The sequence below is a fragment of the Macrobrachium nipponense genome, chromosome 32 (genome assembly GCF_015104395.2).
Source record: "Macrobrachium nipponense isolate FS-2020 chromosome 32, ASM1510439v2, whole genome shotgun sequence".
In the NCBI taxonomy this organism is placed as follows: domain Eukaryota; kingdom Metazoa; phylum Arthropoda; class Malacostraca; order Decapoda; family Palaemonidae; genus Macrobrachium; species Macrobrachium nipponense.
The window spans coordinates 41943130-41970720 of NC_061094.1; the positions used below are offsets into that span (position 1 = coordinate 41943130).

At 37.0% G+C, this 27591-nt stretch overlaps 1 protein-coding gene across 4 annotated transcripts; it reads right to left on the reverse strand.

The window, feature by feature from the left end:
• Positions 1–5147: 5147 nt before the first annotated feature.
• On the reverse strand, positions 5148–23471 carry LOC135207480 (probable peptidoglycan muropeptide transporter SLC46). Of its 4 annotated transcripts, none has more exons than XM_064239239.1 (9): positions 23192–23471; positions 21291–21407; positions 19412–19823; positions 17449–17685; positions 16101–16599; positions 11492–11593; positions 8185–8322; positions 7433–7673; positions 5148–6278 (listed from the first exon to the last, which is right to left on the reverse strand). In XM_064239239.1, exons 3-9 carry the CDS (start codon positions 19667–19669, stop codon positions 6200–6202), a joined length of 1554 nt encoding a protein of 517 aa, XP_064095309.1. In that variant the 5' UTR covers positions 19670–19823; positions 21291–21407; positions 23192–23471; the 3' UTR covers positions 5148–6199. The 4 variants fall into 4 exon arrangements, with proteins under 4 accessions (XP_064095309.1, XP_064095310.1, XP_064095307.1 ...); XM_064239240.1 differs by having other exon boundaries at positions 23188–23471; XM_064239237.1 differs by lacking the exon at positions 21291–21407.
• Between the last annotated feature and the right edge of the window lie 4120 nt (positions 23472–27591).

Sequence of the window (27591 nt, forward strand, 5' to 3'; positions counted from 1 at the left end):
TTGTCTTGACTCATTTAACCTATAAATAATTGAGATACCATAGTGCTCATATTCCTGAGGGTGTTTGGTTAGCAAATCTGCATAACAGCAAGCTCGTAGAAAAAATTAGGAAAAGTAAATATATTACTAAAGAAATTCCTGAAAAGCCCTGACAGTTTTAGAACAAATACTGCATATACTCTGTTGTATATTAAGCTCAACGAACTTTGTTCGATGTGACATGAGGAGTTGGGAAAGTCAGAACTTTTCCTGCTGTATCTGCACTTTCTGATGTCATATCAAGCAAAGTTCGTCGAGCAGAACTCACCCTTGTGGATGAGGCCTAATTCTCATGTGTTTGAATTTCCATTTTTTCTGGTTTTAACAGATGTCTATAATAGTTCTTTTCTGGAGTTGGCTTCCAGCCTTTTGTTGTGGACTCCATTTTGCCAAAGCCCTTGGACATATCCAGTATGTATGATAGTCATGTGGAATTCTTTGGCATTGCCTTTTTATGGATGACCTATACCATAGTTAATCTGTATATTATTTTATATTTTATCAAAGATATTTTGATTGGCAGAGAAAGCAGACAGGCATTAATGAATCAACTCCAAGGCCATCTTCAGGTATGACTATTTTGAGAGGTTCAGAATTGTGCTAACACAAAGGTATCAACCTATAAGTTCTTACAAACCCTGGGTATTCCCCAGGCCATAGGCCCTAGTCCTCCTGGGCCCCAATTCACTTGTGACCTTTGTGTCACCAGTTTACTAAGCAGATAACCCTTACCAGAAGTGGCTAAAATTAGTTTTAATTTTTCCTTCTTATTCTTTAGTTAAGAAATAAGGTTGTAATTTTAATACTGGTAAAGTTACCAACCAGTCATCATAGTATACCTGTAACTTGATAAAACCAGAGTGAGCATCTTGGCCTCAAGATCTTGTGTGTTAGACTTTACCCTCACCAATAATTTTCTACATGAGATAGTTTAGTATTAAATTCCTGTTTGTCTTTGGTGTAGGTAAGCATTGCCTGAAGAGAAGGTGTCCGATTTGTGAGTGATTATTTATAGCGAAAAAAGTAGATTATTGAGTGATTCCTCCTGCCTGGGCTGTATGGGTCAGGAAGATGTGATTATGCTTGCTAAGTCCTTTACTCATAGTAACTTGCCAGAAGTTTACGGTTCTTCATATTCAGGGGGCCTATGTGTGAACCAGTTTTTACTTTGCATTACTCTATCGCAGTAAGCTGTAAAATGAATAGAAGATAAAATAAAAACAATAGTATATAATAAAAAAATGTCAACAAAATAGATAAATGCATCCATGTCTTATTTTTAGAATTCCAGAAGAAAGCTTCTGAAGCTTGAAATATGATAAATGGTGCTGTAGATGTCATGTATACATGAGCAGGGACCCAACATAATTTAACAGTTATGCTGACTATATAATTTTTGGGTTTTGTTGAACATGAGAATTTTAGGACCATAATTTTGAAAAGCCTCCAGAGCATTTGGGTCACCGCAAATTACAAAGTTGTGTTAGGTATATTTTTAATTATTTTAAGAGCTGACTATATTGCAGACAGTTTTGCCATGAAAACAGGTGTATTATTGAGAAAAGAAAACTTGCTTGTTTCATTTGAAAATATTGCTGGAAACCCCACATCAGAGGAAGATTTGGGTCTGTCTGCATAAGATGCTTAATGTGTTCTACTGAACGTTGTTTATGATGTTCAGGGGGATATGCAAACTTTTGAATAGAAGTGCAAGTGTATAAAGATACATACTTTATGTACAATTGAAGGGGTGGGGGAATTCTAGTGTTTGAGGATTTGTTAAATTTGTTTAACATCTAAAAAATTATGTTAGCTGTAATTGGAAGTGGAAGATAATAATTTTCAATAAAAATTTCTTTGAATGCAAAGACCTTTATCTGGCAAGTCACTTGCCTAAATCTTCATTGCATGTCATATATTTGCAGTCTTAATGTAGAGCGAGAGAAGGTCCACTACTTTTGACTTGTGTGGGAGGGTTTGGGGAGGATTTAAATGCTCAAATGCTGTCTTGAGTTCTTCATTTCAAAGGGGTCTAAGCTTTTGAATGCTGAGCCATATTTGAATTCCATGTCTAAAACAGATAGGACAGTTGCTGTGTGATGTCAGGGTTGATCTATCAGTTCCCAAGTTTATGTGATTGCTTTGAGATGGCTTTGTTAAAAACATGCTGTTGGGCTTGCTAAAAGATGTGTAATGTTTACTCACACCTGAAAAGTGTATTCTTTTAAGAAGTTTATATAAATAAAAGTAGATGGCCTCAGATACCATTTTTGTAGTGTTTTCAACATCATGTATCTTCAAGTAGTACAAAAGCCCTTTTGGATGTCAAAAAGGTTGCATTAGTTATTTGCTCCACTGAAATCCACTTTGAATATGAATTTCCCAGTGACATACTGGAGCAAGGGTATAGTATATATATATATATTTTTTTACCCATATGGGGGTTGGAGCCATTGTATTGTATTTGATTTCATTTACCATGTAATCTTGAATCCCCAATTTTTGCCATCACTTGGCATCCACAGCTTGTTAAAGATATTGATCTATAGTTTGGTGGATTACTGGTATCTTTGCCAGGTTTAGCCATTGATAAAATAATGGAATGTCACTGTTCTTTAGGAATTTGTTAGTTCAAAGTTGGTTGTCGAATTGGAGCAAATAACTTTTGGCTAAGGAGGCTAGATTCTTAAATCAAAATTGGTATTGTTTTGTCCTATAACACGATGAAAAGGCATATTTTATGATGGTGAAAGATTTATTATATTACAGATATTCATCAGATTCAAAATTTATATTTTTAGACTCATTTATTTTATGTTCATGTAAGAATTCATCAAAATTTTTTTCAATTTTTTGATACTGCAATTTATTGGTGGTCTTGTATTTGATACATTAAATGAATTTATCTAAAATTTTGCCAGTTTTCATTGATTGCTGTTGTGTATTATGCTTGAGAGATATTATTTGTATGAAATTTATTTCCTTAATGATTTCCTTCTTAAATTTTGTTGGTACCCAATTACTTACTGGTGTAAAAAATAGTTGTATTAATAATCCCAATGATCAACAATTAAGTTTTTGCTCCACAAATGATGTGAACCTAATATAAATGTTGATTGGGTCTCTGTTCAGGCATTTTTGTGCTTCTTCAGCCTGTTGCAGGGAAGGGAGAATCCTTCAAGATTGTGCCTCTTTCACTGCAGTGTAGTGCGGTTTGTCTAACCACCCAATTTTTTTTATGTTTCCCAGTTGAACCAGGACTGATGCTAGTTTCCTTTAAGTGACAAGCTTATTTCTAGACCTACTACTGAAATTAAGGGCAAAAGAGGTTGGTTCTTATTAATTGCATGGAGTGGTTGATTTTTGAGAGTGAGAGTTCTGATTGGCTATTTTCTATTGTATCATTTTTCCCTAAGAGTTTACCTCTGCTTCGTCTGCAGGTGCAATCATGTCTTGTCTTGGGTTTCCTTAGAGGATACTGTCAACTGCCTGTTGTAGCAAATGAGAGAGCTGTAAGAGAGCTAGTCAGATTTGAGTTCAGGCAACAGATGATGAATCTGTCCTGTATATTCTTGGGAAGCAGCCTCTAGTTGGTTTCAGTACTGTGCTTACCTCTTGTAATCTTTGGTTGCTGTCCTCCATTTTCCTGTTTTGAAGGGTGCAGTTGTGTGCGTGCTGACCTCTGTGCTGCTGGTAAAGTTATTCCAGCCTTTTTTTACTCTTCCATTCTGGGATTTTGGAGAATCCTGTACAGTAATCTCTTGAGGATTTTGGAAGACAGGATCTTTTTGAAGGAGACGGATGTGTTTCCTATTTGTCCTTTGGAACCCTTATCCAAAGAGACTTAAAAGAATATGGATGAAGGTTATGAAGAATCTCTTCTTTTCTGCACACAAGAATACTGCAAGTACTGCTTCCCAGCTTGTTTTCTGAGACAGTTTTGTGAGATACTTGAGGTGACTAGTTCCCCCTGATGCAGAATGTTGTGACAGAGACAGGACAAATATATGGCTGGTACACCTGATTTACACCTTTATGGACATTTTTTTACCTTTCCTCTAGAATCTTGGGGGATACATACAAGAACCTCTTTGGTGAAAAACTGAGGGAAAGAATACTGCATCAAAGGTTTTTGCAGCTGGTGACCAGACATTGCTAAAATTATCTCAACACAATATAAAGGAGAAAAAATGTCAAACTTCTTAATCACTTCAGCCCACTTGGTTTGTTTTTGTTTGTTTGTATGGTGTTTTTACGTTGCATAGAACCAGTGGTTATTCAACAATGGGACCAACGGATTTATGCGACTTCTGAACCACGTCAAGAGTAAACTTCTATCACCAGAAATACACATCTCTGACCCCTCAATGGAATGCCTGAGAATCGAACTCGCGGCCACCTAGGTGGCAGGCAAAGACCATGCCAACCACACCACTGAGGCACTAGCCTACTTGGTAGTATCTTTAAATTTTACCTTGCAAAAAAGGTGCAAATATAAATAAAATATGAGCCCTCAGTGGGGTGAAGATGTTGGTCTACTCTGAAAGGCGAGTGTAAAATCTTTGGTGAAGAGCTTTAAAAAGGAAACTCATGGGATGCATACTTATCCTAGTCCAGTCAGTTATTAAGTAGTCACCGATCATTGGCTAGTCAGCATGAATGACAACAAACTGAACAGAACTTACAAAAATATGAAAGGAATGTGAATTGTAAAACTAAATTTGAAACACAACAAGACTGCTTTCTCATTACTTGCAATGACAAAGGCCATGCTTACATAGGAGGCTTGCTACCAGGAACCAAAGAAATACAGTTAACACATTGACCATCAGCAAAGAAAAAATAATGAAACAAGTACATATATACGTAGTTCCATGGTCTTTAGCTGGACTTAATAATATCTGCCACAAGTATTAGCACAGTCAAGTTGAACAAAAGAATGAGCCTGTTACTGCAGTGCTACAGGATGGTTACCATTTAAAAGGGGCAGATGCCTCTGGATATTCAAAACCATGAATAATGGGTTTTGTGTGATACAAAGGAATTAGTAAGTTTTTCTTTTTCCTACCAATAAAATAAACAAACTTTTGGTTACTAATAAAAATAAATTTCAAGTTTCAAGATTTTATTCCTAACTTTAGATATACAAAGGATTCCGTTTTTCCCTGAAATATAAAAATTGTTTCTCTTGCAAGAGAAGCTATGTCTAGATATTAAAATACATGTACGTATATGTAAATCATAACATTCTATTCTTTATACTAAATATAAATTTATTTACATATGAATACTGCTAAATACAGTTTATTTACATATGAATACTGCTAAATACAGTTTATTTACATATGAATAACTATAAAGGGTTTTAAAATTATCCCACTTCCCATTGTTGAAAAAAGCCTGGGATATGTTTTAGTGAGGTCTGTTCTTGATTCTCAATTCTGGAAGAATACAACCTCTTTGCAGTTGTGAAAGGGCTATAAAAATCCATCCATTTGACTTTATACTCTCACTAAGAATTATACACTTCTTGCAGGAAAAGAAGATGTAAATTTTACTGATTGTAATTGTGAACACACAACACACAAAAATTATAATAAGAAAGACCTGACATAATACAAGATAATACTTCATGCCTAATACGTACTGTAATATAAAAAAGGACTCAAAAGGAATTTTTCTCTTCCGCGAGAAATGCTGTTTGACATTACAAAGTAATGGAAGAACGATTGTTTTTGAATTAAATACAAATTTAAAAGCAACTTTGTCGCTTGATAACTGATATTTAATATTATCTCCATTTCTTATTACATAAGCTGAGATAATAATATTTAAATAAATTAATTCTTTGATTCTCATTTTTAAAAGAAAAAAAATTTACTGTACAGTTTTTCATACTATAGAATAAAGTTACTTACTATATTCAATACTTTGGCATCAATAATTATCAGACTGGAAATTGAAAGGAATATTGCCTGATATACATACATATTTTAATACAAGGAAAATAACTTGGAGTGACAATTACACTGAAGAAAATATGCAAATTTCCAATTAAACTAAATTTCCAATTAAACTAAATTTCCTTTTACCAGTAGTGCTGCTACTTTTTGAAAATCTGTAAAAAAGATTGTCCCCGAGATGATTTTTGGCTATTCAGCTAATCTTCTATGTCTGGAATATTTTCTTCAATTAGGTGGTGTTCGAATACAGACAGACGTCTTGTGATGAAAAGCCATCTGAAATAATAAAACATGGAATGTTCTATTAAACTAAGACAAATGATAGGTAATGAACTTTAGCTCTCCGGGTTTATATTCTGAAAGAGAGTGCTAAAATTGAGTGTTACCCCTTTGAGGTTTTCTAACTTTTTTTTTATTCCAAAATGTATGAGTTTAATTCTACATCAATAATATTATGAAAGTTTAATTGTACACTAATAATGTTAATTTTTATTATTCTCAACTGCACTATCATTACTCTCAACAACTGTCAATTGGTTAACTTGAGCATGTATGCAGCTATCTGTTTTCCCAGGAATATCAGCTGTCAAATGAATGCCACTGAGGCTTCAGCCAAGATCTTCATGCATTATACATCTAAGTCTGTACAACAGCCTCTACATTGGTGAACAAATCTTTTCTTACAAGCCCATTCAGTAAACTATGGCATCATCTAATCGGGGCCATGGAAATATATAAGTACTACAGTAATAGCTGAAGTTACACACATGAAGTTAAGAACATAGGATTGAGAAAAGTTCTATAACTCTCAAAGAACTGTGGTACAGTACATTCAACATTTGTATACCAAAGAAAGAATATATGATCATTCAGTAGTAGTAATGTCCTGTAACAGACAGCCTACTTTTAAAGTGCCAACCTGATTTAAACAATATTGGAAGTCAGGGAACAAACAGGGCCCCCCTCAATGAAATTTCACAAAATTATTAAAATTCTTTTTGTAAGTTGTCACCCTAAAACTAAAATTGTTTTTGTAAGTGGAGAAGCAATGGCATCAGTGTAACCCCTCTACTATAGTCTATCAAAAGAGACCTGACATACTGTGGGTCAGACAAGCCAACATCCTCAATTTAACAGAATAATTTGTAATGATGAGAGTAGTTAAGTGACATGGATGTTAGATTGAATAATTTGTACTGATGAGAGTAGGTAAGAGCCATATGGATGTTATCCCTAGTGCAGGGGGATGTCCTTCCTACAATAAACAATGATAATTAGCCAACAGCCTTTATGTGTACTGTCAGGCTATCTCAAGCAATAGTTTGTTTGAAATGAATAGCTACAGTATTGCAATCAAGTAAAATTAAAACTTTTATGCGAAACAATAAAAGAATAAAATATATGTGCCGAAGCAGTTAACTTATACTTACACATATGTACAAAATGGACCCACATAAAACAAAGCAGTCATCAAGTAAACTGCCCCTGGAAATGATGTGATGGAGTTGTTGTACACTAATGTATATACTGGGCTTGACATAAGAGGTACTGCTGTTTCAAAGGCTGCAGTCATAGAAAAAACTTTGCCAATTTCCTCATCTGGGACAATTTTGCTTAAGATTGACCGGTTTACTAAAGCTGCTAATCCTGACAGCCCACCAACAACAGTACCTATAAACGAAAGGAAAAAATGTCTGTGAATGCTTATAAAAATACACCACTATGAATTTTTGCCTCTGTAATTTGACTTTTTCATTGCCTTAATGAGGTGGTAATTTCAAAATGTTTTTACTGGTATACATTTTTTCAACTGAAAATTTTCACTTGCTATTTTCAATATTATATAATATTCTTTGTGTGGCTGGTGTTAAAATTCAAAATGGAAAATTTTCATTTGTATAAATCATTGGAACAATTGCTTTATTGGTGAATAAAACTTTCTGGAAATAATTCTCAAAATATTTGTGGCCAATGGTATATCTTACAATGCTGGAGAAAATTCTACAATCACATACTGCATAAATTTATTTTTTGGTAAGTTACAGTTTACCCTTCATGAAAATAAAATATATCTCTTCACTTTTAAATAAAAAAAATTATTAATGGCTAAAACCCTTCTGAAAAAAAAAAGCTATAATAAAAATATTAAATTTCAAAACATTAATATGAAATACATACTTACTTAAATACATATACCAAGAATTTGGAGCAAAACCTGTTACAATGGAAGATGCTACTGAACTAAAACAACCGATAATGCCTAGAATTGAGTCATGCACTTGCAACTTGTAGCTCAGCAATGGTAGCACAATTCCAGTACCTGCAATGAAATGAATGACAACTGTCATTTAAAATTTGTAGTTTTTGGAAGGACTGTTATTTGTCTTTCCCATTTTATTCCTGTACCTCTTAGCTCCTCTAAACTGATTAATTAATAAAAAAAAAATTATCCCATGTTTGTGAACCTCAAATACCTCAGAAATTTAAATCTAATTTAACAGACAAAAGAAGAGCAGTGGCATTCTTGTGTGTGCTCATACAGATTGTTTGGTCCTCATCTCCATGTTGTTCTACAAAGTGCAATAAAAGAATTTAGTATTAACTCTTTGCCAGGTAGATCGCATCTTTGCGAGCTATAAGATTTTTGCTGCCTTTCAAAGGGTAGGTAGCATGATTTACTGTAGTAACACTCCTGTACCAGAGACTGATCAAGCTAGTCATATTACAAACCGTAGCACTAGATTTAGAGTGCAGGCAGAGGCAGGTGTATCAGAAAAATCTGAGATAAATGGCATTCACCAAGGATCAGTACTGAACTCTTTGCTGTTTCTTATAGTAATGGAGGAAGCTACAAGGGAATGCAAAAAAGGAGGCCCATGGGAGCTGCTATATGCAAATGACCTGGTGTTAATAGCAAAATCTAAAGAATATATTACTGAAATATTTAAAATGAGGAAAAGTGCAATAAAGATGAGTTAGGATTAATAATTACTGGATATAAAACAAAACTTATGGTGACTGGAATGGATGAAGGTGGCCATGTGGCTGCTTTGGTAAAAGTGTAAGGGTGAACTTAGTTCTGTGTACCAAATATAACAGATTGTGTCACAGCATATGCTCAGGATTACAAAATATAATCATATTAAGGAGATTTTCTATGCCCAAAATAGATTACATGAGCAAATGGGGAAGCACAGGAAGTAGAGAAATGGAGATGGTTTGGTATTAGACAAAGGAGAACATTTCTGTTACGTAAGGGACATACTGAACTTTGAGGCAGGAGCAGAGTGGGCAGCATGAAGAGCAGTTGTGCTATAGTACATGAAATAGAGAGACTGCTAGACTACTGGTCAATAAATATATCAAATTAGTAGAGAGAGCTAGATACAGTGCATTTATGGTAAGTACATACAACCTATACTACTCTATGTAGCAGAAACATCAGTATTGACAAGGAAGTTTTGAAAAATGTCTACGAATGTTAAGCTATATGGCTTGCATTATAAATGAAGTGACATCAAGCTTCAGTGTCCAGAGGCTAGGAAATAGACAACTAATGCCCCACACCACTTACCTTACCCCAGATGTTGACAAGAGCAAAGATCCCTGATGACTTCAGCAAGATGGGCATATCATACCACTGATGAGAACCACCTTCAAGTTTCCCACAAAAGTCAGAAGGGTGAGGATAAGCCTTCCTGACAATCTTTTCTAGCATCAGGAGGCTTGTCTCTACACATTCTGGAGATCTTGGCTAAATGAAGTATGTGTGAAGCCATAGGAAGTGAGGACCTTGATGGAGATCCCCCATGACCCCTCAAACTTCTCACCCAAAAGCTTCAGGCTTTGAAAGTATGGCTGATCTTGATGTATGAGAATAAAATGATTGAGAACTGCTTCAGCCCACAACCAATGTCATCAGCAGACCTCACAAATGGAGAAGACAGCAGCTTTGCTTTGTTGCCCCATCAGGTTACAAGACTTCCTCACATTGGAGGATTTCAAAGAAATATGACTTCCTGGAGATTTCTTAGTTTCATGTTGGGAGGCAGTGTTCCAGTTCAGGGTCCTTTTTGGACTAATCATCACCCCTCAGATATTCACCTGGACATTTGGTGGTAGCTCAGGTACACATAAATGCTATCGGGCTTTGCAGGTACCTGGACACCTGGTTTATGCAATCACTAACGGAACTTCAGCAGCACCTCCAGCATCTTCTACTATGCTAATGCCTAGGTCTCAAGGTTAACTGAGAGACATCCATCTTGAAACCAGCAGCTATTAATGCAACTTTTTCAGGAATAGATTTGGACACTGGCCACACTGGTTCATCCAAAGAAGAAATGTTTCAGAGATTTCTCTTGTAGGTGCAGAAGTTTATTTTGAGATTGGATCCCTTTGCAAAAAATATGGCAATGCCTAATAAGTTACCTCCTCCCTTGGAGATAGTTATGGACTGCCATAGCAGGTGGAACAAGGCCATTCCCATGGAGTATTTTCTATATCCAAATGTTGGAAACTTCTTCTTCAAGAAACTGGTGCATCTGAGATTTCATTTGTGACACAAAGTGGGCTATATTATGAGTAAAGATTCATATAAAAATAATAAATTTTACTTTTTAAAGCTGATTTTTTACAACAGTTATTATTTCAGATTTTCCCTTTTTGCTAGATGTGAAATCATTTCTCTCCACCCTCATCTGTCTTGTGCTCTTTTTGCCTATATTCCCATCTGGTTTAGTCTTCATTTATACCACTTTTCTATGACTTTCTGGGCCTTCTTGGTCTTTATCCAACTTTTTTCCATAACTACTACTTGTCTGACTAACTTTCTCAACCACTCTCATAATGTGTCCAAAGCATATCAATCTTTCTATTGTATATGAAACCTGTTTACTCAGAATCTTCCAGGTCATTGTCCTATTTTTTTCCCATAACTACTAGTACTTGGCTGACTAACTTTCTCAACTCCTCTCATCATGTCTCCAAAGCATATCAATCTTTCATAATATGTGAAAGCTCCTTACTCATATGATCTTCCACCATATACTGGCCAAGAACTTGAGAATTTTATAATTATACCTTCAAAATCTCCTTCATTTTCTGATTGCCCAAGTCTGCTTCATACAGTAGTAGTACAGGAGTTTTGTATACAAATTTTTTTTTATCTGTATATTCATGGGATACTTTTATTTAACTTAGTCTAGCAATCTTTTTCCACTTTATCCAGGCTGCTGCCAGCTGATTTAAAGGCCAGAGTAAAACTATAACAGCATGAAATGATTCCATGTACTATATGGAAGGACATCTATTCACCTTACAGACTACCATAAGAATGATTCATTAGGTAAGTGAATGGAAGTTTATCTCAAATGAGCCATTACTCATACCTTGATTGGCTGACTGCAGCTGGTGTAAAGTAAAAGGTTAGCAGGTGACTGCAAATTTTACTAAGGAAATCTCTTACATATGGTAATAGTGGACCTTACCTAATATTCCAGCGAAGCATTTCACAATTCCTAGGTGTACATATTGGTTATAATCCCAACCAAATTTCCTTTTCACATAGAGGTAGGCAATGTTTGTAGTTCCTGTAAAGCAAGGTAACACTTAAAAAAGATCCACAGTGTATTTATAATTACTGTAAATTGAAAATCATTCATAAAAAATTACATGATGAATGTACAAAAAATATAAAATAAGTTTTATGAGTGTTAGTTATAAAACATAGTTTAACCATACAACAACACTAAGTTAAAAATTCTTAAAAATTCTGTACTCATCTTATAAAGGTAGTCCTGAGAGCAAAGTCAGGATTACCTGCAAAGAGCACAAAATTGATGAGGATCACAGTCATGGGAGACTAAAACCTTCCCTATATCTCCATTCCCAAGACTTTCAGGAAAACCCAGCTCTCTCTCTCATACTGGATTCAGTCAAGAACATATTTAGCAAAAAGTAGGAAAGAATATTACCAAAATAAAGTCTTCAAGAACTGAAGGGCAAATGGTAGTGACTACAGAGCAGCAATGTGTTTCCTTGGCAGCAGCCAAAGAAAAATTACAAATTGTTTATCAATTTGCATTTTTCATAGCTAACAAACCTTCGGTCTTAACAATAGTGCCAGCTGGAAACTGCTTCAAAACAATCAGAGATTGCAATGCATGGAATCTGTGGCATCTGGCAACAATGTGTATATGAGGTAAAAACTGGTCAGTGACCATGTCAGCATCCTGTGACGCAATTACTCTTTCTTCCATCCCAGGATGTGAGAGGGGTGGCTAGAGGTGGGCAATCAATGTTAAAACCTCAAGTTTGTTAGCTAAGAAAAATACAAACTGATTAAAAATTTGTCATTTATTCATATGCGGAACAAATCTTCGGTCTTAACAATAGGATAGACTTATACTTGGAGGGAGGTACAAATACCCTGAACTGACTGGGAGTTCAGCCCACATGACCAGCCTTCCCAGAAGTTCGAGTTCTGAAAAAGGGGGTCGGAGCCTGTGAGAGAATAGACAATGATACATGTCCAGAGTCATTGCCATTCATGGAAGACCAAGCGAATTCTATCTGTCGAGGCAAAAAACCATAAAGGCCACAAGGGGTTTGTCACCCCTCCTATGGCAGCCACACTTGCCTGTATCGGGCCAGTTCCAGCATATGACATGTCTATTCTCCAACCCACCTGTAGGAAGAAGAAAGTAAGAAAGAGAAAGGAGACCAGGCAACTCATTCATTCTCTCTTCCACACAATCATCTTAGGTAAGATACAAACTGTCCCTCCAGGGGCACTGGATGAACTACAACTTGTTGATCAGCCACCATCGGACCCAAGGAAAGTGTCTAAGGACCTGTGGGCAAAGTCCTTCAGATAAAAGGAAGTGAATATGGTTTTCTGAAGCCAGGAAGCAGCATTCAAAATCCTATGAACAGACCAGTTCTTCTTAAAGGCCAGAAAGGAACCCAATCTTTTGATTTCATGTGCTTGCACATGCACAGTATCTGTGACAGAACTTGAAGGTGAGGAGTATGCCTGTTTAATCACCTCGTGAAGCCAGAATGAAATGGTATTTTTGGACACTTCTTTCTTGGTTTGGCCCATGCTAACAAAAAAGTCTATGACACCTAGGTCTTAGGTGATGAGTCCTTTTTAGATAGCAATGCAGAGCTGTGATGGGACAAAGAAATAACTCCTGCAGAGGGAGGGAATTGAAAACGAGGCAAATTTGTCATTATGTACCAAAGGATTTGGTGTGTTTAACATCATAACTCAGGCCATGAAGCTCTCCAACTCTCTTCGAGGAAGCTTAAGAGTGAAATCCCTGTCTGACGATCGATGCAGTGGCTCGAATGGAGCTCGAGCCAGACTACTCAGGACCAGAGTATGATACCACGTTGGAGGCTTGAGCTCTCTTGATGAACTGGATTGCATGAAACTCCTAAACAACATCGAGATCTCCCAGGAAGAAGAGATGTCCACGCCTTTCAGGCGCAGGACCAGCCCCAAGGCAGCCCTGTAGCCTTTGACAGCAGACACATAGACCTTTCTCGCTTCTGAGAAAGATCATAAAATCTGCTATTCGCTGAACAGAAGTTCTGAGTGGAGAGGAACCCCATCGACGACACCAATCACAGTAGATGGCCCACTTACCCAAGTAGAATGCTGAAGAAGACCTGAAGTAGCCAGACATCTGATCCGCTGCCTTGCAAGAAAAGCCTCTTGCTCGGAGGAGATACTTGACAGTCTCCAGCCCTGAAGAGATAGGCACCCTACCGACTGGTGGTACCTCTCCTTAAGGTTGGCAAAGAAGGTTGTGCCACAGAGGAATTTCTCTCGGAACTGCTGACAGAAGAGACAGACGGTCTGGGAACCACTCTGCCTGGGGCCACCGAGGAACCACTAAGTTCATCCTGAGATTCCTATTATGTACATTAATACTCTGTTCAGGAGCTGACAGATCAGGCAGAACGGAGGGAAGGCGTACACCTCAAGATTATCCCAAGGGTGCTGAAGAACATCCTCCGCCAAGGCAAAAGGATCGGGGACCACCAAGAAGTAGACCTCCTGCTTCCTGTTGAAGTGGGTGGCAAAGAGGTCTAACATGGGTCTTCCCCACAGGTGAACAGCCTTTCTGCTATATCTTGATGCAGAGACACTCTGTACCCAGGACTTGACTCCGATGACTTAGTTTGTCAGCCACTACACTTCTGCCAGGAATGCATCTAGCCATGAGCTCCACTGGGTTTTGATTGCCCATTGGTACATCTTGACTGTCAACAAATGGAGCTGGTGAGACACCAGGTTCCCCCCTCTTCACATAAGCCACCACAGTGGTGTTGTCCGACATCAGAACGACTGAGTAACCTTCCACCCTTTCTTGGAACTCTCTCAGACCCAGGAAAGATGCTTTAAACTCCAGAACGTTGATGTGAAGCAGCTTGTCCTCTGCATTCCAGATACCTGAGACTAGGAGCTTCTCGAGATGAGCACCCAGCCTTTAGTGGCAGCATCTGAGAAAAGGAGCACATCCAGAGGGGGCGAGTGTAGAGGGACACCCACTGTAAGGTTCTGGTCATCCAACCAACAACATAGGTCTCTTCTTACTTCTCTTGATAGAGGTATCTGCTGCTGAGGGGAATTTCCCCCCTGGGGACCAGAACTCCTTCAGTCTCCACTGGAGAGAGCAAATGGGGAGATGCCCATGAGGGACCAGCTTCTTTTGGGATGGTGAGATACCCAGGAGAATCTGCCACTGGAGAGCTGGTTGCTCGACCTGAGCAAAGAAGGATCAAGCCACCGTCCTCAACTTCTGCCATCTCTGGTCCGATGGAAAAAGCCCTCGATGCTGCTGTATCTATTACCATACCCAGGTATAGAATCCTGTCGCTGGGGAGCAGATTGGACTTCTAAAGGTTTACGAAGATGCCTAGGCTCCAACAAAACTGGAGAAGATGGTCCCTGCAATGAACCAACTTCTCCCTGGAACTTGCTAAGACCAGCCAATCATTGAGGTATCTCAACAGGTGAATCCCCTGAGCATGGGCCCACGTCGAAACCAGGGTAAAGACCCGTGTGATCACCTGCGGGGCTGTAATTAAACCGAAGCAAAGGACCTTGACCGGGAACACTTGTTCTCCAAGGCTGAAGCAAAGGAATCGCCTGGATGAAGGATCAATTAGCATCTGGGAGGAAGCGTCCTTTAAGTCTATCGAAAGCATGATGTCATTCTGTCTTACTGCTGCCAAAACTGTCTGAGGGGTCTCCATTCTGAACCTCGTCTTCCTGATAAAGAGGTTCAGCGTGGAAAGGTCTATCACTGGTCTCTAATCACCCGTAGCCTTTGGAACCAGGAAGATCCTACTGTAGAACCCCTTGTCCAACATCTTCAGTAATTCTTCTTCTGAGAGCTAAGAGCTTCGGATAATCTTGAGCATAAGTCAGGTTGAGGAAGGGACAATCCGAGAGGGGGAAGAGGGAAGTCGAAAGGTAGTAGATACCCCACCCAAAGGACATCTACTATCCACTTCTCTGCTCCAAGGTATTACCATTTGGCCTAATGGCCTGGTAGGCCGTCCCCCGCCTGTGGCGCCCTCTCTATCGACAACCCACTCTACCTCTTTCCTTAGCTCCCCTTCCTGGCCTGGAGGAACAGGACTGAAAGGGACATTGCTGCTGCTTTGACTTTAGATGGATCTGTAGGCTGAGAGGCCTAACAGATGCCGACTGCCTGGCATATTTCTTTGGCGAGAGGGTTCAGCCAGTTGGGTGAGTGGCTTGGATTCCCCCTCCTCAAAATGCACATCTCAACTACCTTACTGTACTGAGCTTCAATGGCTGAATCAGCTTTTGCCCGAAGATACTGTTACATGAAAAGTAATATCTGTATACCTCACTGGAACAACTGTTACATGCAAATGAATATCTGTATGCTTCACTGGAACACCAAAGATTTGTACATGCATATAAAGACAAGTATATATAGTCATTTTGAAAAATAAAAAGTTTCTATTTAAGCAATATTTAGAGATTAATAAGAAGATAAGTACAAATAATAATGAAATTTATACAAGACACAGTTTTAGTTTTGTACTTACCAAAGGTAAAAAGAGTTAAGAACATAGAGACCATAAGAGCAAGGATTTTACCACGCCCATTATTTGGTCGAAGCTTTGAGCACACAGCTATAGAGTCTTTCATATTTTGAGTATCAAACAAATCTCCTAACATGTTATTGGGTCGCTGGGTAAATTCCACATTTTCAAGATTCAGTTTTGAGAAGGGCCCACGAGTGTCTTCAATTCTTATTAGCGAATACATAATGGTCAAGAAAAAGAGAGATGCACTTATTCCATATATTCCAAAATATCCCAGCTCATAATATATAATGTCACTGAGCCAAATTCCAAGTGGGAACCCAAGCACAAAAGAAAAGTCCATCAGTGCTATGCGTGTTGTCCTTGATCTTGGCTTTGTAATATCAGTGATGTATGCAAATGCAGCCATTATCATTGTCATACCTCCTCCGGTAAACACTTGTGGAATTGTAGAAAACAGAATGAATATTGCCGGTAAATCCATCCAGTATGCATTTGCCTGAGGGATAAAACATCATTATTTTATAATAAACATCATCTCTGACAAGCCAGGCTTAAGTTACATTTCTTTTTATAGGTTAATGGACCTTACACCAAAACAAATGAATTCACAATAAAAATATTCTATAATAATATTTTCCTTCACCCAATTAAATACTACACTTTTAATTATACACTAAGCATGATCCTTATCATGGCGCATGTAGAAAAATATTTCAAATTGCTGTACAGATTGGTAATAGAATAAAAAGGTGTGAACAGAAATTTATGTTTCTATTCTCTTACAATACAGAGATCTAAATTTCACTTACATTGAGCAGTCTTTTGTAAATTATTCAGATATTATGCATGAGCTTAGTATCCTTGTGATATGACCATTTTGCACAACTATGTACTTATTATTATTCAAAGCCCAACTGCCCGAAGAGAATTACTTAAAATTAATATCCATATACTGTGAGACAACTGAATGTTAGTTTTAATTTGTTCCTATGAACACATTTACAACAGAGTACACTTGTTATTCCCAGGTACTATACAGCATGAATAAAATTTTATTATTTTACTGAAAAATATTTTCAAGAATTAATGGCACTGGTAATGATGAAGTACTCTCATCAGAGAGTTTACAATGGCAGCATATATTTAGAGAATGACTTCGCCCCTGAAGACTGGTGATAAAAACTTTTAAACAGCTGATTCATGACATAAGGAGAGCATGACATCTGTGAAGTTTTACAACTTCTTTAACCATAGCTATTTCAAGGTCATAAAGATAAACCCTGCAAATAAGCAGGGATTAACATAAACTCTGCAAATAAATTATATAAATAAAAAATGAACTCACCAAAAGTATCAAAGTTGAAAAGAAACTTCCACACAAGGGGAGAGTTAGTGGGATTTTCCGTCCATACTTGTCACTCCAAGCTCCAATGAACAACACAAAGAAAACATTGGGCACAACTGTTATTAAATCTTTATACATATTTATGAGAGTCACTTGTTGCTGTACTTCTGCTTGAATATCTTGATATGCAGTTAGATTGGCACAAATATCACTAGTGTAGTTGCGCTCATTACAAACCTGAAAAATGGAATAAAGATCTTAGATTAGTGATAAAAAAAGAATATTAATATCTGAAAAAGCCAGAATATCTTACAATATAAAGAACTAGAAAAACTTATTAAAATAAGTGAAATGAAAAAGCACTCAAGTTTCCAGCTGGCCACTGGAGCTTTCCCAAATGATTTCCAAATAAGCTATAACATAAATGTACTTACACTGCCATAGAGTGGGATTAGTGTTTTCTATAACATAAAAAAACTGACAGCTTTTACTATTCTTTGAATAAGCCAATGTCCAATGTTTACTATAATATTCCTCATATATTCACCGGCATTATCACTTGCCAATAATCTTTGCTGCTTTTTCAACACTAGATCAGTTATATAAGTGGAATTTTCAAGGTGCACTAATATAGGACAGAAAAAGATCAACTGAAGAAACACTCTACAATCCTTTGTATCTTGCACACCTATAGGAGGAGGAACAACTTAGAGCGGAGGACTTGGTTCTGCCTGCTGAAGGTGTTAGTGATTATGCACTGTTTTCCTTGGACAACCTTGGGGATTAGCATCACATTTTTCTCATCTTCCCAAGTAAAAAATTTAACTGGAGATGATACATAAACAGCAACTTGGTGGCTTCTTTTTCCTCAAGTAAGCCACCATAGTGAAGTTATTCAACATCATGCTGAACAGGCCAGGAACTTGCATGACTGTTTAATTTGACATGGGAGTGCCCCATCTCTCTTTTAAGGCATCAATAAATAACAACACGTTTTCTAGATTCTATCGCTGAGGTTTGGTAAATCTTCTTAGGAGACTTGGACTGGGAGATCAAAGCAGTAGATATATTGATATACCCTAAATAAACAGCCGTTTTGGATGGAGCGCGTAAAGCCGTTGGTCCCGTTGCTGAATAACCACTGGTTCCATGCAACATAAAAACACCACATAAACAAACAATAAACTGGATTAGTTCCTCCTGATGACTAAGCTCAGATACTGGCACAGATTGGAAAGGTATCAAAGATGTCTGTGAAGATCCAAAGTTGAGGTTGCCATCACCAGCTAGTCCAAGGTGTACCTAAATAAGCTGATGCCTAACCTGTGAACCCACACAGCAACTAGTGCCAGAAAACGGGTGACCAGCTGAAGCTTTGATCTGGAAGAAATTTGTCTTTTGAAAGAACAAAAGAATTTACTTAACAGTATCTGTTTCATGGGTCAAGAATGGTGGATCTCTGCCCCCTCCCACCTCCCAAGAACTTAGGGACTGCCAACAGCCTGTTGCAAAAGTCCCCAAACTTACCTCAATCCTTCTATGGCACTTTTCTCCATCATCAATCTCATAGCCTGAAATACAGACTTGGGAAGCCCTTTGTTAAACCCTGGATGATTATACGTACCATTTACCTGTTTGGGCTCATCAGATGGGGGTTTAAGAAATTCTTAACCTCCAGGAACACAAAGATTAACATAACAATACTAATTTAACTAAATATTTGTTGCTAAGGTAATCCTCACCTACTGGGCATCAAGGCTCAGGTAAAATAGGTTTGTTGTGGGATGACTATTTCTACTTCCTCATTCCAAAATGAGTGTTATGTACCTTGAATTTACTTCCAGGTGCATTTTAAAACTATTTAATCCCTTACCACCTCTGCTAAGAAAATACGTATACTAGTACTTACACTATCATTACAAATTTCTATGCAATGTAAAGTAAATAACTGTAAATGTTTTACCTTTTCAAGTAATAAATTAGTGGTGAGTGAAGACTGTAAAGACCAGCTTACGATGTCTAACAGAAGTATTGGTTCCACAGTAATCATCTTTATACACTCCAGCACTCTTCTGCAACATCCTTGCTTTTTGGAATTGCATTCTACCAAAGGTTCACCAGGAAGATAACCTGAACTATTAAGAAGTTCAGAGTCCGAGCGTTCACTCTCATTTTCCTCCATGTCTGTGAACGGAAGAGTCTCACTGGCACTGCTGGTCATCTTGAAGCAACTGAGTTTCCACCTTTTTTCAAGATATTACATCACAACGAGCAATTTACTGAAGATTATGATGGACATCAACCAAGAGAGGCAGTATCTTACTGCCCCATGCTAGTAGGGCTTTTCATTTCTCAATGCACTCATTTGCTATGTTCTGTAAAAAAGAAAAAAAAATAACCAAATGATTATCAGTACGTAATTATAAAAAAAAATTCTTTCATTAGCTAGGTTGACTAGTTATATTAAAAACCATTTCAAATCACCAAAGCAATTAAAGCATATGAATGAAATTACTTTGAGGAAATGCATTTTAAACTGTTGTAGTTTACAAAAATATTCTGTTTCTCTGATCTAGCTCCCTTTACATATACTACTGACTGGTAAATTCCAGCTGAAAAAACTGATTTTTTGAAATATCAGTCAGTTTACCATGATAAAGCAATTAATCACTTCCATATGTTTTTATACAGCAAAACCTCATCATCTTGGAATAGGGGGAACCTAACTCTTGGCAGAATAGCTAATGCATCATCCAAAGCTATAACAAATATAGAATTTATATAGCAAACTGCAATTTTTCTAGATATTCAAACCTGAGGTTTTGTTTCATACAGTATAAGGGTATGTTTGATGCAAGCTGGTTTGTTAAAGCTTGATAATGAGAAAATTTGAAGTGTTTGTCTTAGCAAGTGATCGGGAGAACATCCCTTTCACCTGGTTGTACCCTTAATCATGCTTATATATCTACAAAAAATGCAATTTATATTAAAAAATTACTAAAGTTGAAAGTAAAAGGAAATTTTTCCTTTGTAACAAGCCTAAAATATTTAGTTTTGGTGTCTGAAGCTTTTTAACAATGAGCCAGACTTATGTGACAAAGTCCAGTCCTATTTGCAGTATGGGAGAAAAAAAAAGGGGGGGGGGGTGTTGGAATCAACCAGGAACTCTCACAACCACTTTCTATCCAAATAAAGCAGCCATATTAGGGGCTAGAGGGCCTCAGAGGTGTGGTTGGTATGGTGTTGGCATCCCACCTCGGTGGTTGCGGGTTCGATTCTCAGCCATTCCATTGAAGAGTGAGATGTGTGTTTCTGGTGATAGAAGTTCACTCTCGACGTGGTTCGGAAGTCACGTAAAGCTGTTGGTCCCGTTGCTGAATAACCACTGGTTCCATGCAACATAAAAGCACCATACAAACAAACAAACAAGCATATTAGGGCTATAGGTGAGTTTTTCAAGATCTCAACAATCTCTAAAAAGAACAGGTTGATGAAAATATGTATGGGACACTCAGCCATCTGCTCTCCCTTTCCCATGCTAGTTGAGGCAAAGGGATGACCAGCCATCTCCTTCAAGTCAGTCCCCATTGAGTCCTCCTAAGCCCTGGAGGATGGGCAATCCAGGGATAACTACCTGCTAAAAACCAATAGTAGTAAAGGATATTTATGAGTAAAGGAAAGCTTATTCCCTACCAGTGGTGCCAAAGAAGTCTCCTTTTGCTTCCCTTCCTTTTGGAGTCAAACATCAGTCACTGAGCTGATGTTGATGACTAGCCTATGGGTCACTTGTAAATATTTTTTTGCAACTTGAAAAACTCCAATTTCCCACTATGATTCCTTACATTTTTTGAGAGGAATTAGTTCCTTGCTGGACAAGTGGTTTTCACGCTCAGCTGCCAATCCGGTGGTCCAAAGTTCGAATCCCGGCTCGGCCAACGCGGAATCAGAGGAATTTATTTCTGGTGATAGAAATTCATTTCTCGAATAAGTGTGGTTCGGATCCCACAATAAGCTGTAGGTCCCGTTGCTAGGTGACCAATTGGTTCCTAACCACGTAAAATATCTAATCCTTCGGCCAGCCCTAGGAGAGCTGTTAATCAGCTTAGTGGTCTGGTAAAACTAAGATATACTTAACTTTTTGAGAGGAATGTTATAAAGTAAAAAACATGAGTGGTTTCCTCCAACAATGATGGTGAATATCTCCAAAACACAAAAGATTAAGTATCATTGGTCACTTTTAAACCTATAACATACAGCCAACAATAATATAATCAGTTGATTTTAGTATATTTCCAGATATTTTTTATCTAACAAAATCATTGCAAATTCCTAGTAAAAACAATTATAGTTTCATTTGTTTTGTTGTGTTTTTTGTAGTTTCATTTGTTTTGTTGTGTTTTTTATAGTTTCATTTGTTTTGTTGTGTTTTTTATAGTTTCATTTGTTTTGTTGTGTTTTATATAACAAAATATTGTTGGCCATAATATTTTTGTTTTCCAACACTCCACCAATGTTATGTGTAGTCACAGGATAGCTGTACATACTTATGGTGACATCATTTGCCAAACTAAAAAACCAGCATTTATTTTGCTTCTACGTGGGTTCAAAGTTTTCTGCTCCAGCCACAGCTTCATGTAAGATGTTTCCTGCTGCATCATCAGTAATTTTTAATTTTAGTTTTGAATTAATTTGCAAATAAATGTTACAGTGTTTTAATTGTTGTCAGAACTCTCAATTGCCCTGCAAATTCAGGAAAAATCACTATAGTAAATGATGTATGCAGGCTCTGAAAATGATTACTGAGTAGCCTACTTGGTGGATATATTATTGAATGTGAAACTAGCTAGTACTATTTTTCAGATTTTTTTTTTTTTTTTTAACAAGGAAAGAACATTACAATTCCATGTGAGGTTTTGAAAAATACAACTACTTATGAAGTGATTGATTGTAAAGATGAAATACGGTTCTCCAGCAGGATTTGTAATTTTGATGAATTTAACTTGCATTTTTGTGATAGCCTAAATATTTGGTTGACCAATTACATACCTCAAAGTCTAACAATAATGGGACTACAGTAGGAAACCTCAGTGTGTAAAAGGCAGAATCTGTTTCTCTCCACAGTCAGCTAGGACCTAATACCCTCAAATAGTATGTTATGACACATCCCTGTATTTCACTCTAAGGTTAACAGCAGGTTGGGAGCTCCAGGCAACTCAAGTCAGGTAGGATCCAGAACCATAGGGTAGGTTAGGTAATGTTAGGCTAGGTTGGAGTGCGATCCTGTTTTGATATGTAGGCAGTTTTCATTCTCCCAAACAAAATCCCACTATGGTTGCCCATTATTGCTAGACTTTTCTGTGTGTAAAAGGTTAGGTTAATTAATGAATACCAGTCATAAAAATTACAACATTAACCAGGTATCATGCACCTAACCTATATTTTGCATTGGGTAGTACTCAATTATGGGATTACAGGTAAACTGTAGTTTACTACCTATATAGCCTATAGGTAGTAGGCAAGACTTTGGTTTTTGCAGCTACTTAGGTAGGTACAATACGCAGTGTAAAATACTAGCCTATAGCTAGGTATACCTAGCTAGGTACCACAGTTACCATACCTAGCTTAAATAATATCTATGCAAACACATGGCTACTCAAAATTAAAAAATGCCTTGGAAACTGTTTAAATACAGTACCCAAAATAAAAATAAATACTAATAGCTAAGTGGCAGAAACATACCTACCTTCCGTAAGCCTAAGTCAGGTTACGCTTGGTCTGACAAGCCTGGGACAAAGGGTGTACCCTTCAGTTCACGCACCATGACACTTATGAAACAATTCCATTACAAAGGCAGAGTGGAATATCAACTTCATGACTTGCGTTACTGCCGTACATGTTGCTCGTTGCAGAGCAGCTTGAATGATTACATATTTCAAGAAGGATAGTCCCGTTCTTTAGAGTTGCACAATTGCCAATATCCTCTTGACAAACCACTTAAGATGCTACTACCTACTATATTTCACAATGGCTACTCTCTCACAGATATACTATTTGCTTCAATGGATTTTAATGAGGATGGTTTTTATTAAGAAAACATATGAGGGTATGTCGCAAACAAGAAAAACTTTAGTTCTTTTACTGAGGAATATTCCATAAAAAAAATCTTTGAGTTTGGAGGTCGTTGTACGATATGGCAACAAAAGACTCGTGCGTTTGTTTGTTTACTTAGATCAGCTGTTAATACGCGTGATGTTACAAGAGAGGTTGAACGTTAGTAATCTCTGTATTATTGATAGCATTTCCAGTTAAGTATAAAAAAATATAATTATTAAAGTTCTTGCGTATCTTGCGGAAGTATGATACATCAGCAATAAAGTAGAAATTTGATTTGATTTGTGGGGCTTTTCAAAGAAGACAAATTAGCGCCAGAGAAGTCAAATTAGCGTGTATATTTAGGAATGTACTGTGCGTTGAGATGCGACATCTTCGTTGTTGCTAGGTGCATTTTTTATTGATAATAAGTATTCTGACGACTTAACTCTTTGCTTAGCTCGCGGTCGCAAGCCGAATTAGACTTAGAAAGCATTCTCTTTGCGCCCATTGTAGCAGATTGTTAATGACCCATATTCGCCAATAGATCTGTATTCCTTAGTTATAAAATTACACGGAATAAATAATCATTTCTTTTGGCTTTTACCCACTGCTGTCGAACCGAACCATTCTATATTTCCCTCCGGATACGCTTTCTGCACCATGACTAGCCAAATCTGTTATCTTTCAATTGACGGAGTCGATGACTAACCGTTGTGTGACTGACGACTGTATCCTGTGAAGAGGATTGCAGCTAAGACGGGTCAAGCTCAAGCCTTATCTTTGATCATTGATGTATTTGTCGTCCTTTAAATGGAGAAACGTGACTGTGAATATACGCTGTTCATAACTGTTCGTCGTCACATGTGATTTCACAAGACCTCTGATCCGAACAAGCCGAATTCATAAGTACTTTAATTTATTTGACGAATAGGGTACTAATTACAAATTTTTGCAGGCAATCTACCGATAGATTATATAACTATACAATAGTAAGTTTTAGATATGTAACATTATCATTGCATGCTATAAATCACTCGATGAAAACCTAAACATATAAACCTTGGCAAATCTGTTCTCAAAAGAGCGGTATTTTGTGTCTTGCTTTAAATCCTAATTATAGTAGATATTTGTGTTCAGTTGTGCAGCATACGCATATTGTAATAAAGAAGAAAAAAAGCTGCGTTAATGAACGCTCTTCAAATTTGTATTATTAAATATCAATACGTATTAAGTATGTGGTCAATAGATTTGTGCTCGTCCTTGCTTTGAGTTTTGCCGACACCATTAATTAAAAATTTCTTAGTTCTAACTTTATTAAATTTTCACTCGCTATTTAATTTTTTTTTAAATTAAGAGTTTTCGTAAAATCTTGTGTTTATTTAATTTTTTCTTTAATGGTACCTATAACGTACCATACCTCCTCCTTCCATTTCCTTAATTGCTAGTGTCTTCATCGGGCACTGCCTGAAATACACATTTTCTTGAGAAAGGATGACGCAAGAAGGATAGAGCCTTCCGGATCTAATTAAGTCCGTAGGTATACGGTTTCCATTAAACGTTTTAATCCAGCTGATACTGATACCATTTCACAGACCAGCGCTCTGTCACTGAACGACGCACCAACTTGAGTATTCTATGCCAGCCTTATCGCGATGCTATAGTGACGTGAAACCAATATCACTCTCACTCCCCCAGATTGGCAAGTAAGCCTTGCTAGGGTTTCATGTGCCGACCGCAGTTTGCTACAGAAAGCCACAGCTTATAGGGTGTCATGAACCAACAGTCACGTAACTTGTCGATTTAATATCTTAATTGTATTTGTACTTGTTTGTGACTACTACAGGTATGCGTGTCAATTTTAATCGGGTAAAATAAAACAGAACAAGATATTGACAGAATAATCCGTACAAACGGTTAAGAAATAATGAATTCTGAGGGGCATCAATTGCCCATGGGTGATTATTTATTCGGTATTGTGCGTTACAATATTAAAATGAGATTAAATTTTTATATTTTTGTAGATAATTTCTTCTCTCAGACAATAGATCCCGCAGCACGAACATTTGCAACTGTGATGAATTAAGTAGAACCACTTTTTTTTTTTCCACGTCCAAGGTGCTATACGAAGTCATTATTCATTATTAGGTTTTTATTTCTGATTTTATTTCACGTGATTATATATTCAGCTACAACAAAACTAGATACCGTTGTACGCACATAGATCTTGATGTTACTTTTCAACAAATAAACTTAGAAAGAACTGGTTGTGATATTTAAATAAATGATAATTCGTGATTGCAGGTAAACACATTAATATTAATAAACTTGTAAAGGGTCCAGACGTTGTAAAATTCAATGTGCCTCCCACTGCACGTATTAAAATTCCCCTACTCCCGTTAAACGGTTTTCTGTGGTTTTCCAGTGATAGTGTTGACTAACAAAAATGTTAAGATTGTAAATCAATATTCTACAATATTGGTGCCTTTGATGTGGGGAAGACAAGACTCTACTTAACAAATATAAAGACAGCAAATTGGAAATGTTTGATACTGGGCCATTTATGTTAAAACTAACTTTCGCCTAATAAACTATGTAAGTTATTTATACATGGTTCTCTGAACGATATGCAAATGTTTTCGTTATTAGTAATCATTTAGATATTTTTGCTTTCACAGAAATGAATTGGTAATCTCAGAAAATATTTAGTATTTTCTAATTATTGTGGGGATGTTCTAATATCCGCAGCATATTAATTAACAAGAACAATATTATTATATATATATATATATATTATATATATATATATATATTATATATATATATATATATAACTTGATCACGAAGTATATAAAACATGATGCTATGTATAAATAAAGGTTTTGCCACGGAGGAAAATGAAAGGCGAGAGAGCCAAGACTTTTCGGTCTTACACGAACTCTTTGCTTGTGCCTAAGTTAAGGGTCGTGTTAGACTGAAAGTTCTTGGCTCTCTCGCCTTTCATTTTCCTCCGTGGCTAAATCTTTATATATATATATTATATATATATATATATATATATATACAGCATTTTTCTCATTTCAGTAGGAGAAAATAATTATCACCACACTTCTTGCAGGTTGTATAGGCAGCTTCACTGTTGTTGACGACTACGGGAGTCCAGAATTTACGAGTTATGAACTTTCTCACGACGATGAAGACCTCCATTAAAACGCGGCGCTGACACTCTCCCTGCTACGTACAATAAACTGTGATGGGGTTAACGCAAGACGAGTTTGCAAGCAACTTCGGGAATATTTCGCTGAAATGGTGAGCTGAATATAAAGATTTTAACCTTATGCTTTATTCATCTAAATTCTAGAGAAATGGAAGAACAAAAAAAATTGCATTTTTAAAACTTAAAAAAAAGGCGTGATCCGATCTCCAGTTTACTCTGACTAGTGCAAGATTTTCAACTCACGCACAAGTTGTAAACATTATATGCTTAACTTTTAATGCAGATTAAAACGTGCTACAATATACGGTCAAATAGAGCCTTGTTTCACAAACGAAACCTAAAATAAATACACCATATTTTATTAGAAATAATTTTTCTGCGCTGTTTAACATGTAGTATAGGTGGTCGGCATTTTTTGAACCATAATATCATCGTTCTTTTTCATCGTAGAAGAAAAGTAAGAGCATATTTGGAATCTTCGTAAAATGTCCTATCTGAATAGTGAATTCCTTTTTCTCTTCAACTAATATTAAAGAAGTTAGCTTGGCCGTATATTCTGATCAAAACGCTATACCCGGTATACCCATCCCCCTAATACCAACGTTATTTTCTTATCCCAGAGGAAAAGTAACGACATATTTGGAATTCTCGTGAAAATTTCAATCAGTCTAATGCTTTATTTTTTCTCTACGAATAATAATAAAAAAAATTGGCATGGCCAGAGATCCGGAGCAAAACGGCACTCAGGAAACCATCCCCTATCAAATGGTCGGCTTTGGTTCAATTCGGTCCAGTAGTTTCGCCGTCTATTGCGAACATACACATACTATACATAC

Coding starts and splice junctions, on each gene's coding strand:
- LOC135207480 (XM_064239237.1), bottom strand. CDS start 19,669: ATGACCAGCAGTGCCAGTGAGACTCTTCCGTTCACAGACATGGAGGAA. Junction 17,686..19,411: donor CTAATTTATTACTTGAAAAG/GTAAAACATTTA, acceptor TCCATTTTTCAG/GTTTGTAATGAGCGCAACTA. Junction 8,323..11,491: donor ATGCTTCGCTGGAATATTAG/GTAAGGTCCACT, acceptor ATTTCATTGCAG/GTACTGGAATTGTGCTACCA.